The sequence below is a fragment of the Symphalangus syndactylus genome, chromosome 21 (assembly GCF_028878055.3).
Source record: "Symphalangus syndactylus isolate Jambi chromosome 21, NHGRI_mSymSyn1-v2.1_pri, whole genome shotgun sequence".
Lineage (NCBI taxonomy): Eukaryota > Metazoa > Chordata > Mammalia > Primates > Hylobatidae > Symphalangus > Symphalangus syndactylus.
In genome coordinates, this window is record NC_072443.2 from 74,538,579 (window position 1) to 74,551,050 (window position 12,472).

The 12,472-nt window shown below is 40.8% G+C and overlaps 1 protein-coding gene across 2 annotated transcripts in view; it reads left to right on the forward strand.

The window, feature by feature from the left end:
- FRMD4B (FERM domain containing 4B) overlaps positions 1-12,472 on the forward strand; it is a 379,712-nt gene that overhangs the window by 342,819 nt on the left and 24,421 nt on the right. For both annotated transcript variants that reach the window (XM_055259748.2, XM_055259747.2), the window contains 5 exons: positions 8,563-8,639; positions 10,313-10,451; positions 10,964-11,105; positions 11,992-12,125; positions 12,215-12,334. In XM_055259748.2, the coding sequence (XP_055115723.2) occupies positions 8,563-8,639; positions 10,313-10,451; positions 10,964-11,105; positions 11,992-12,125; positions 12,215-12,334 (612 nt within the window). The remainder of the gene's footprint in view (positions 1-8,562; positions 8,640-10,312; positions 10,452-10,963; positions 11,106-11,991; positions 12,126-12,214; positions 12,335-12,472) is intronic.

Genomic DNA, 12,472 nt, shown 5'->3' on the forward strand with positions numbered 1-12,472 from the left:
ATTAGTACATAAAGCACTGTAAAAAATAGTTCTATGAAGAGGCATAAAAAGTAAAGATTTATTTTCTTTCTTTCTTTCTTTTTTTTTTTTTTAAAGACACAGCTTCTAACTCTGTTGCCCAGGCTAGAGTGCAGAGTCATAATGATAGTTCACTGCAGCCTCAAACTCCTCAGTTCAAGCAATCCTCCCACCTCAGCCTCTCAATTAGCTAGGACTATAGGCATGCGCCATCGTGTCCCACTAATTTTTAAAATTCTGTAATGGAGACAGGGTCTCACTCTATTGCCCAAGCTGGTCTTAAACTCATGGCCTCAAGTGATCCTCCCACCTCAGCCTCCCAAAGTGCTGGGATTATAAGCCATTGTGCTTGTCCAAAGTTTCTTTATTGTATACTTGTGAGCACTGATTGGCTGGTTTGGGACTTTTTTTTTTTTTTTTTTGGTAGCAAGGCTTCAGTGATAAGCTAAAGTTGTCAAATTAATCTATCTTTACATTTCTAACTACAGAGCGCAATGTACCTGATTTTATGCTCCCCTCCACCAAAAAAAAAAAAAATATATATTAAGCCCATTGCATTTACAGGGGCCCTGAATGAGTAGTTTATATTCTTTGTCCCATTTAAGGAAAAAGCCACAATCCCTGCCATCAAGTACCTGCCAATCTGTCTGGAAAGAAAGAATGTATTCAAAATTAGGTATTTTATTGAAAATATTTAATAACCAGACTAGGTACAAAACCACAAGAAGGGATACCAGTTGTAAATATCCATAACAGTTATACAGGTGCCCAGAGCAGTAGCTCAGCCCTGGTGGCATCAAATACATCACTGAGCACACTAATGAGAGTCTTAACAGGAAGTCATTACATCAGCCCTGGAAGGTTAGAGATTCGGCCACAGAGGAAACTTGGGTGAGATGACATCCTTTTAGGTGGTCTGGTTTTTATGTTATACATTTCCCATTACCCAGAACTTCTTCATCTAAACTTTTTTGAAAATACTCAAGAGTTTTACTCCTTGCATTTAAGATATGGGTTTTTTTTCTGTTTTGTTTTTTTGAGACGGAGTGTCACTCTGTCGCCCAGGCTGGAGTGCAGTGGCGCGATCTCAGCTTACTGCAACCTCTGCCTCCTGTGTTCAAGCAATTTTCCTGCCTCAGCCTCCTGAGTAGCTGGGACTACAGGTGCACGCCACCACGCCTGGCTAATTTTTGTATTTTTAGCAGAGATGGGGTTTCACCATTGGTCAGGCTGGTCTCGAACCCCTGACTTTAGGCAATCCACACCCTGGCCTCCCAAAGTGCTGGAATTACAGGTGTGAGCCACCATGCCTGGCCAAGATATGGTGTTTTATTTGTAAGGTTATGAGATCACATCTGAAAAAAACATTCACTACCACAGCGTATACCATTTGGGTACTTTTCTGAGATTTTAGTTCAGCACAGCTGACTCTTCTAGTCTGGTCAATTGTAAGCCCCTCTAGTGGGTAGCATTTGCATATGTAAAGCAATGTGAACAGGCATAGTTGAAAGAAATAGAACTCCAGAATTAACTGTTTCGGAGTAAAAATTGTTATATCCTTCATCAGCACGTTTCACCTACCAAAGCCTAGGTATATCACCAAATATTATCCTCTAAGTCAGGGTTTCCCAATCTCAGTACCATAGACATTTGGGGCTATATAGTTCTCTGTTGTGGAGGGCATCATATTCTGTGCACTGTAAGATTTTGGCAGCATGCCTGGTCTCTACTCTCTAGATGCTAGTAGCATCCCCCCTTCTGCTGTGTTAACCAAAAATGTCTCCAAGCATCACCACGTGTCCTGAAGTTAATGGTTGGGAGGAGTGGGAGGGGTGCAAAAATCACCACAAATTGAGAATCACTAAGAAAAATTAAAGGGACTCAGGCTGGGCGTGGTGGCTCATGCCTATAATCCCAGCACTTTAGGAGGCCAAGGCGGGAGGATTCCTTGAGCCCAGGAGTTCAAGACCAGCCTGGGCAACATAGGGAGACCCCATCCCTACAAGAAATTAAAAAATTAGCCTCCAATGTAATACCCCCAATGAAATGAACAGAAGTATAGTCAGGTGTGGTAGCATGTACCTGTTGTCCCAGCTACTCAGAAGGTCCAGATCAGAGGATCACTTGAGCCCAACAAGTCGAGGCTGCTGCAGTGAGCCGTGATCATGCCACTGTACTCCAGCCTAGGTGACAGACCAAGACCCTATCTCGTACAAAAAAAAAAAAAAAATTAAAGGGACTCAGTCCTATCCACAAATGGCTGCTGTAATTGCTTTCTTTTTTATTTGAGGAAGAAATAAGAATTACTCTTTTTTTCTGTTTTTCTTTTTTTTTGTTAAAAACATAACAGATGCCCATGTAGCACTCTTCCCGGATAAGAAAGGCAGGATGACATGCTGTGGTTACACACTGGGGATCTTGGAGCCTAGCTGTGTTTATGTATCAATATCTGCCCCTATTTAGCTGTGTGACCTTGGTCAATTTACTTTAACCTCTCTGAACCTCAGTTTTCTCTTCTGCACAGTGAGACTAAAATAGTACTGCCCCATGTGGTTGTTGGGAAGACTCCATAAGATAATAGATGCAACAACATCTTAGTGCTCCAGCTGAGCATTTAGTTTATGCCAGCTGGCACTGTTGGTGTTAACTGTGCGTATTTGTTATATGACTGTCACTTCGACAGCCTGTACCCTCCTTGAGGGCAGAGATTTTGTCTCAGTCACATAAACATTTGATGGAAAGAAGGTAGATCAATTGGGCTTTATAGAAGCCTATAATTCTGTGAAATTCCAGAAGATACATCACATGTAATCTTTCAAAATGAAAAAAGAATAAATCAATAACATAGTGATTTTGTTTGGCTTCAGGTAATAATAGCAGGGGGATCCCCCACCGTGTGAGTCATTGATGTACAGTCATACACTGCAGCTGTGACTGTCTGAAATTTAGTCATTTCCAGGAGAATTTGCAGTTAAATGATTAACCTGTAGGTACTATGAGTTGCCATTAAAAAGCCAAGCCTCTCCTGATGTCTTTCCTTTCCTGGCCTAGTGTGAAGCCTTTAGGTGGCATCTACTTTCAATTCATCAAGATTTAAAAGACAGTTTGATCCTTTTTGTCCAAGGCTTTCCCTGGGTCTTTCATGCCCCTGGGAGGGTCCTCCTAGCACATGGCAGGTGCACACTTCTCAGCATTTTTGTACATGCTGGGACACATTCCTCCTTTCCTGAGTACCTGGGGCAGGAAGGAGTTTGCTTTGTCTGCCTGTGGGGCGTGCTGTGACCAGCCCCTCCCTCCTCATTTATGTCCTCCATGATACAGAAACGGTGAGCAAATTTCCTACCTAGAGGGTGTATCAGGAAACCCCCAATGAAATAAACAGAATTAGAACAGCCAGTTTTTATAAAGCCTGAAACTCACAGAATTGGAAGTCTGAGTGACGGATATGTTAACAGAATAACCCAACTGTTTCTCAACAATGGAAAGATGTGGGATCCAGACAGCAGTTTTTGCTTTTGTTTCTGCTATTAAGTGACTGCCCTCCATGTGATAAAATTGGAGAGGTGAACTGAGAGTTCTTCATTACAAATACAGCTGACTTTATTGCTTACTGAATTTTGATACCGAGCCAGGCACTGGGCTAAGTGCTTCACAAACGTAGTTTCCCTGACCCCTTCTGACAACTCTCTGAGGTGGGTGTTGCTGGTCCCATTTTACAGATGCAGACACTGAGATTCAGCAAAGTTAAGCAGCTTGCCAAATACAACACAGCTAGAAGTGGCAGTACCAGAATGCTAACCAAGGCAATCTGACTTGGTTCACTTCATTCTTGTGAGCCCCACAATGGAAGGGCTCTGTCCATTACTTGCTGACAAGAAGAAGACCTCAAACATACACGGCACTCAGGAAATATCTGTTGATTGAAAAGGAATGAATAAATGACTCCCAAAGCTACTGAAATATAAGTACCATGTCTCCTAATGGTCCCTCTGCTTTTCCTTATAGTATTTTTCTTTTTTTTTTTGCTAAAGTTTGACAGTGGCCTCAGATATTTAGGAACCATTATAATAGTGGGGTGGGACAGGGCAGAGGTGACTTCTTTTAGTTCTTTAAGTCTATAAAAGTGAGTGGAATCTAACTAAATATTGATTATAGATTTCAACAAAGTGGCTTAAATATTCAACACATTCATTTCATTAAATAAAGTGTAATCATCTGCAGCAAATTATTCTAAAACCAACAACACTTTTTTTTTACTTCATCTTAGGGTTAAGGAAATTTCTTGTGATTACAATATTTTAAACAGTTCACTTTCAAAATACGGCTTGATTCCACCATGATTTTCTGTGTCAGTTTTAAATTTTTGACACTGTATTTTTTTAAGATAAGATTTGTAACCTTAAGATATTCTCCTCGTGTTGTAACTTCTTGATTATCTCTTTGTTAATGTTATTTATGCTGCTCCTCTTTTAATATTTTATCTATTTACTTTTGCAATTGCAAAGTAATCCCAGATATTATTCTTCAGTCACTCTCTACGTCCTTCTTTTGATACCAAAGGGCACAACTATTGATTCAAGATGGGTGTAGAGCAGGAAGAAATCTGGAAGACCTAATTTATAGTTTCATTTTCACCTTACAACTATTTCCCTTTCATCACTAGCGGCATAGATTTTATCTAAAAACAACATAGTGTTCAAACTCGTAGCTTCTAGTAGGTGCCACATAGACAATAATAAATACTCATTAATGATTATTATTATGCTTATATAATGATCACTTCAGAAAACATTCTAGTTCCATACTCTTAACTGTATTGCAAGACAAATAAAGCTCTTTTTTTTTTTTTTAATCTCCAAGAGTGAAAATTTTGGCTTGGGCAGAATACATTTTTGTTTTAATATGAAAATTACAAGTGTATGTGTACATACACATGCATGTATTTTATACACACACACACACACACACACACACACACACATATATGGCATAGTCCTACCCTATGTGGACACCAAGATTGTCCAAATAATAGAAAATGGGAAGCATACTTAGCTTCCTTGTATCTTCCTTTAAGCTGTGATTTCTTTCCTCAAATACAGACCGTTGGTCTGAAATCCCTTCATGACTTTTCTTTTTCTTGAGACGGATTTTCACTCTTGTCGCCAAGGTTGGAGTGCAGTGGTGCGATCTCAGCTCACTGCAACCTCTGCCTACCTGATTCAAGTGATTCTCCTGCCTCAGCCTCCCAAGTAGCTGGGGGTGTAGACTCTCGCACCATACCTGGCTAATTTTTGTATTTTTAGTAGACATGGGGTTTCACCATGTTGGTCAGGCTGGTCCCAAACTCCTGACCTCAAGAGATCCACCCGCCTCAGCCTCCCAAAGTGCTGGGATTGCAGGCATGAGCCACTGCACCCGGCCAAGCCACTACACCCAGCCCCTCTCATGATTTTGACCAGAGGGTGCCTTTTATTTATCTTCTAAGATAAACACTGGAGAAAGGGAGGAGAATGAACACCGTTCAACTGCCTGCCCTGTGCCAGGTGCTGTCTGAGGCAAGGTGCATGAGCAGTCTTTCAGCAAATGAATTCACCTCAGCTCCGTTGCCGTTTTCAGAGCTGCATCCTGGCCCTCGGATAGGAAGAGTCCAGAAATAATAGGAGAATGATATCAGCAATTTCAAAAGAAAAACTAGCTTATATCCAGCTGCCAGCTAGATAAAGTACCACTATAATTAGAAATATTTTCCTAGCAACTTCAAACGTTTAAAATAATTAAAATGTTAATGATATTTAATGTTTAAAACAGGGACCTCCCAACTGATTAAATGGTGAAAATCTCACTCTTGTATAAAACAGACCAACCTATATTCATTTTATATATATAAACTTATTATTTTAATTTTGATAAATTGCAAGAGTCCTAAAAATATGATAATACCTGTAAAACCACTTAAATAGATGTTACTAATATTTTGTCATTTACTTCATCCTATTTTTATTAATAAAACATTACTAATGGTATTGAAGTTTCTATACAACATACCCCTCATACCATCTGCCCCCAGAAGCAATCACTGAATTTCATATCATTCCAATCCACATTTATATTCTTATATGCATATATATGCAATCGTACTTTGCACAAACTTTTAAGATTTCAGGCGGGGGAATGAACTGCTCTCTGCCTTTCATACTTAAAACCCAGTCTTGTTCCCATAACCTTGTGCAAACCCAGTTACAATCCAGTTATTTCAAATTCTCTAAGCTGAAGTCCTTCGCCTTTTAAGTAGAGTTTTTGCTCGCAGGGAGCATATTTGCTCTCAATGCAGAGACAGGCTGAATGGAGTCCAAAGCGCTAGGGTTTCACATTTGTAAGTGATAAGAGGGAGAGGTGGTGACTTTCAGAGATCACGTTTCAAGTCCAGCCCTGGTTTTTATGTGTGTGGGAATGGACGCAAAGGAAAACACAGCTGAGCTGCATTGTAACTCTTCCTGTAGAACCTGTTCATGTCCAGGGTGAGTAAACTAGGGTAGAAATGTCTTCCTAAAACAGCCTCCGGTGAAATTCGTCCTTGGATTCAAAGCAACTTACTTCCTAGGAAGTATCAGGCAAATCCCAGCTGCCCTCCATTTTAGAAAGGTCTCTTTTCTGGGAAAATCTGTCACTGAGAACTTTGCCCTCCTCTCCCTGATGGAAAGAAGGAGTAGAATTAGGGAGGTGTCACTCAGGAGAGTTGCTGATGTCAGTAGTGTGTCAGCCGTGGGAGGCTCAGTTTGTGAAACTGAGTTACACCTAAGTGTCTTATGAAACTCAGTTCAGAGCTCACCGGAGCTGCCGTCTGGGAGGGGGGAGGTCGGAAGAACCCTGAGGTTTTCCCTCACATTTCTGTCCCATTTTTGGAAACTCTGGATTTAAAGAAATGAAAACCTCAAGTTTGTGGAGATTTTAAGAAATAGGTATGTAACTTTATACTTTTATTAATTCTTCTTTGAACCTGAGTGAGTGTTATAGTTACAGACAGCTATGTGTGCGGACCACGGAGGGCTGTGTTTTTAGTGTGTGCTGGTTTATTTCACTGTTTGGAGCTGGGGCTCCAGACTGAACACTTTTTTCCCATGCCTGCATATGTATAGAAGGCGTCAGCTCATTTTGTTCCTTTACGTGATGAGGTTTACATGTCTGTGAAAAGCCTGGGTTCCCGTATGTCAGGAAATGGTTTTGCTGATAGTGCATTGCAGAGAAGTGCTTACTGTATAGACTATTAACAATAATCTTTTACGATTCTTTGAACATAATTTTAAAATCCAGCCGAAGTCTAATAATGTAGTGAAACCTCTCTGCTGTTATTTCCCTAATCAAGTCTGGAGGCAGAGAAGAGGAATTTGACCATGAAGTCCAAGTTGACAGGACAAACCAAGGCTCAGGATAGTACAATGTCTTATAAAGAGCTTAGGAAGCAGCCCAGAAAACATCCTCAATTATGTGAATGAGCTGCTTTCTATCAAATTATTTGGTTTTCAAATGCACATTGCTAGTAAAGTTTGTTTCTCCCAATCAAACTGACAGCACTGAATGCAGCAATACAGTATCAGTAGTGTGTATATCAGAGTGTACAGATATTGGGAGCTATGTTCAAAAACTGGAGGTTCTAGCTCAGAAACCAAGAAGAGGCTCTGGTGTTCCCTCCTACCCCTTCTCTGTCCCCAGTTACTGGTGCTAGGTTTCTGTGGCATTTAGGGGAACCCTCTTCGCAGGTAGGAAACTGGTATCTCAGAGAATCACCCCTGCATGGGGGTTCCGTTTTACTTTCACTTCTCATTCTTTTGAAATTCAATCTCTGATGTTATTGAAATATCCCTTTGCATATCTTTCCATTTAACTATGAAGTCAACATCTGTGAGAAGGCTGGTGCTTAATGGAATCTGTGCAGATTTCCTTATTATATAGTTGAGTCAGAGGAAAAATCGTGTACATGTTCTTCCACAGTTGGTTGGTTTTATTGTTCAAGGAAGATTTATTGGTGAGGTGAATCTTGTTTTTTTTTGAGACGGAGTCTCGCTCTGTCACCCAGGCTGGAGTGCAGTGGAGTGATCTCGGCTCACTGCAACCCCCGCCTCCTGGGTTCACGCCATTCTCCTGCCTCAGCCTCCCGAGTAGCTGGGACTACAGGCGCCCGCCACCACGCCCGGCTAATTTTTTTTGTATTTTTAGTAGAGACAGGGTTTTACCATGTTAGCCAGGATGGTCTCAATCTCCTGACCTCAGGATCCGCCTGCGTTGGCCTCGCAAAGTGCTGGGATTACAGGTGTGAGCCACCGCGCCTGGCCGAGGTGAATCTTAATAGTTAAAGATTGCTGTCAGAAGAAGGAATAAAATGGTTTTAGGTCATAGTTGGTTTGTAAAAAGGCTGAATCACATATTCATGCTTCATCATATCAGTGTACCTTCTTGGAGCTTATAATTGTTTGATTATTAAGCTGAGTTATAGACTTAGTAAAAATAAGAGTAAATAACACTGCCTGGCTTTTCTGTTTTCTTTAGTTATTCCAATGGAAACAGCTGGAGAACTTATATTTCCGTGAGAAAAAATTTGCTGTTGAAGTTCATGATCCACGAAGGTGAGGATCAAAGACTTTTCTCTGTATGACCCAGTTACTATACAAATAATGCGGCTATCAACATTTGTGTACAAGTTTTTATATGAACATATGTTTTCATTTCTCTTGGGTATATACTAGGAGTGGAATTGCTGGGTCAAATGGTAACTATCTTTAACCCTTTGAGGAACAGCAAGGCTGCTTTTCAAAGTGCACCATTTTACATCCCAAGCAGCAGTATATGTGGTTCCAGTGCCGGCACATCCTCACCGACACTTGTTATTTTTAGTTTTGTGTGCATGTATAGTTTATGCCATCCTAGTGGATTGAAGTGGTACCTTCTTGTGGTTTTGATTTGCATTGCCCTCACGACTAATGATGGCTGAGCATCTTTTCATGTGCTTCTTAGCTATTCGTATATCTTTAGTAGAGAAATGTCTCTTCAGATCTTTTGCTCGTTTAAAATATTGGTGTTCTTGGTCATTAAAAAAAAAAAGCCAAGTTACCAACATGAACTGAAGTCAGGATGTGGGTTCTCAAATATCTTAGGAGAAATCCCGCCCCCCCCACCACCCCCCGCCTGAGGATCGCCCTGCAGTGCAGGGCTGCTGCATGGGCTGTCATGGCCTCTGAGAGGCGCTGCCCGGAGGGGTGGGGCACAATCTTGGCTCACTGCAACCTCCACCTCCCAGTTTCAAGTGATGCTCATGCCTCAGCCTCCCAAGTGGCTGGGAGTACAGGCATGCACCACCACGCCAAGCTCATTTTTGTATTTTTAGTAGAGACGGGCTTTCACCATGTTGGCCAGGCTGGTCTCGAACTCCTGACCTCAGGTGATCCGCCTGCCTCGGCCTCCCAAAGTGCTGAGCCATGGCTCCTGGCCTTAAGAGAAATTCTTAATCAGTCCTTAGTGGGTCAGTCCCAAGATGGTTATGGATGTTTAGAGGCCAGAGGGATGGGAGGAAATACCTGTGATAAAAAGGTGACCCGAAGAGATAAGCCAAATTCCTACAAAGAACATTAGTACCCCGGCACACAGTCTGTCTGCCTCTTGCCTGTTCTCTGTCTTTCTCTCTGTCTCTCTCTCTTTCGCTTCCTCTCCCTCCCTTCTCCCCCCTTCCCCTCTCCCATCTCCCCTCTCCCTCCTCCTCTCTCCTCCCCCCTCCCTTTTCCTCTTTCCATCTGGTGCACAAGCAGCACTCTGGACAGTTTGGGACTTGCATATTTTCAGCCATTATAATTAAGCGCATTCTCTGATAATGTCAGATCCGGCCAAATCTACCTAGATCTGAAATGCTCTTTTACCTTAAATTAGGTGCTCATCCCACACTTGGTTGCTGTATCTTTAATATCTTATCCCATTTATTCCTTACCACTTGCGATGGCTACACATCCTTAGAGTTTCTAACTAAATGTTTTTCTATAATCTCTAATTTGACTGATTCTTTATCAGCTTTTGAATTCATGTGTATGTGTTTTTAAACATGCTGTTTATCCAGAAAGAGATTACTTAGGTCTGAATTGTTTTGTTGTAAAAGGAGAAAATCAGAAACTTGGTCCCCATTTGCATAAGAGTTTTTGCAACAGAAGACAAGTAAGAGGAACATGCCTTGTTACAATGCTGCTCGCAGGGTACATTTTGCATCATGCTGGGCCAGAGAGGAATTATTTGAGTGTTTTCTTTAATCTTTCAGGATTTCAGTTTCAAGAAGAACCTTTGGGCAAAGTGGCCTATTTGTGCAAACATGGTATGCTAACTCTTCTCTCATCAAGTCCATTTGGGTAATGGCAATTAGTCAGCATCAGTTTTACTTGGACCGGAAGCAAAGCAAAGTAAGTAACTGGCATCATTTCTATAGGGACAGATTCCCGTTTTGCATTCTGTTCAGAAGATAAGCCTTCTCACAAAAGATGCAAGCACATAGTTTTGCTCTCTGAGAATTTTTTGTGTTTAACTTCCAACTGTTTCAGTTTTTTTATATGTCTAAATGATGGGCAATATATAAGCTGCTTTAAAAGTTGTAAGACTAGCCGACTTTTTGGCATGCACGTTTGTATATACTGGTGACACTGCTGGCGGTGACGTTGCCGGTGACACTTTAAATTTAGTAACTGAACCACACCGTGAGAAAATCATGTATAGTTATTAAAACATTTTAACTACAAAGCTTAAGGCTTGTGGGGGTTTTGTTTTGTTTTGTTTTTGGCCTGAAGAATGCCACTTGGATATGGGAAAATTCTAAATTATCCTCTGTGTTGATATTTTTATTGTATGTTAACTTAATTGTTTTATTAATTTGAAGTATGTTTGAGTTAATTCTGTTTCATTGTTGTATATCTCTTAGGCAAAAATTCCTTCAGCCAGGAGTTTAGACGAGATTGCAATGGATTTGACAGAGACAGGAACACAAAGGGCCTCCAAGCTGGTGACACTGGAGGCGAAAAGTCAGTTCATCATGGCAAGCAATGGCAGTTTAATCTCCTCAGGTAACATCTTGGGATTAGAGAACGTGCAAGCCATCTTTATTTTGTTTGTTTTTTCGGTCATAAACCACTTCGAAATTCATCTTTTAATCCATTCTTTTGGGAATAAATAAGTATGTCAATAAATATGTATGCAACAGCTTTGAATAAAATTTTAAGGCTAATTTTTAAAAGAATATGTAGAAAGTCAGATTATAAATAGGTTGTGCATGTAATATGAGATGCGTGGATGGTGAGTACCCAGGTGTGGCTTGAAAGAACACTTTCCACAGCAGCTGCTTTTTCCAGCATTTAGTTTTCGATACAGATAATCATCTAATTCTCCGTGCAATATAAAATGCTATACAAACATGGTTACAAGCATACCCCTCAAATGTGATAGCTTCCCCTAAGCCCTTCCTCTGTAAAAATTCTGGAATCTCTTATCATTAAGTATATGTAACTTTACTAAAATGATTCATCCCATCTAAATCTCACTGTCAACTTGTGACTCTGAACCATGACCTTCCTTCACACAGATTTTTCTTTTCCTTGCTTGCTTACTTTGTAAAAGAACACTTGAAACAACTCTTTGAGGACCATCTTACCTTCTCTTCTGCTCAGAAAAATGAAATTTTTCCTTGGGTGTATCTGGGACGTTAAGCATTTTATCATTACCCCCAAAATGACTGAGCTAGGATGCAAAAAGGCACATTTTATTACCAGGTTCTGTTTGATGCCCAGAAGAATGAGAAAATGTTTTCCAGTTTCCTTTTATTATGTTGAGAAACAAGGAGAAAAGAAATAAACTACCATTTAATAGCAGCTTTAGCTTAAAAATCCTTTGTCCCTTAGAAAGGAAGGAAACATCCCTTGTATAAACCTTCCCTGCCCTTCCCTCATCCCCTAGGTTCTCAAGATTCAGAAGTTAGTGAAGAGCAAAAGAGAGAAAAAATCCTTGAACTAAAGAAGAAGGAGAAACTATTACAAGAAAAACTTCTGAAAAAAGTTGAGGAGCTTAAGAAGATCTGTCTGCGGGAGGCTGTGAGTCTGCTTTTTTGGGCTCATCAAGTTGTGTTTGACAACTTTGGCCAGTGTCAGTTATCTGCTCTTGATTCTGTCCTGTTTTACAGGAGCTCACAGGCAAAATGCCAAAGGAGTATCCCCTGAACATAGGCGAGAAGCCTCCTCAGGTCAGAAGACGTGTGGGTACTGCGTTCAAATTAGATGACAACTTGCTGCCGAGTGAAGAAGTATGAACAACGCCTCTGAGCCTTTCAATTAATCATGAGACAGGAAAGCTGTCTGAGTGTAGTGGACTTTTTCCTTTGGTTTTTGAGTCTCTGCTGTGTGTTATCTCACCAGTACAGAAGGATCGTGTAGACCAAATT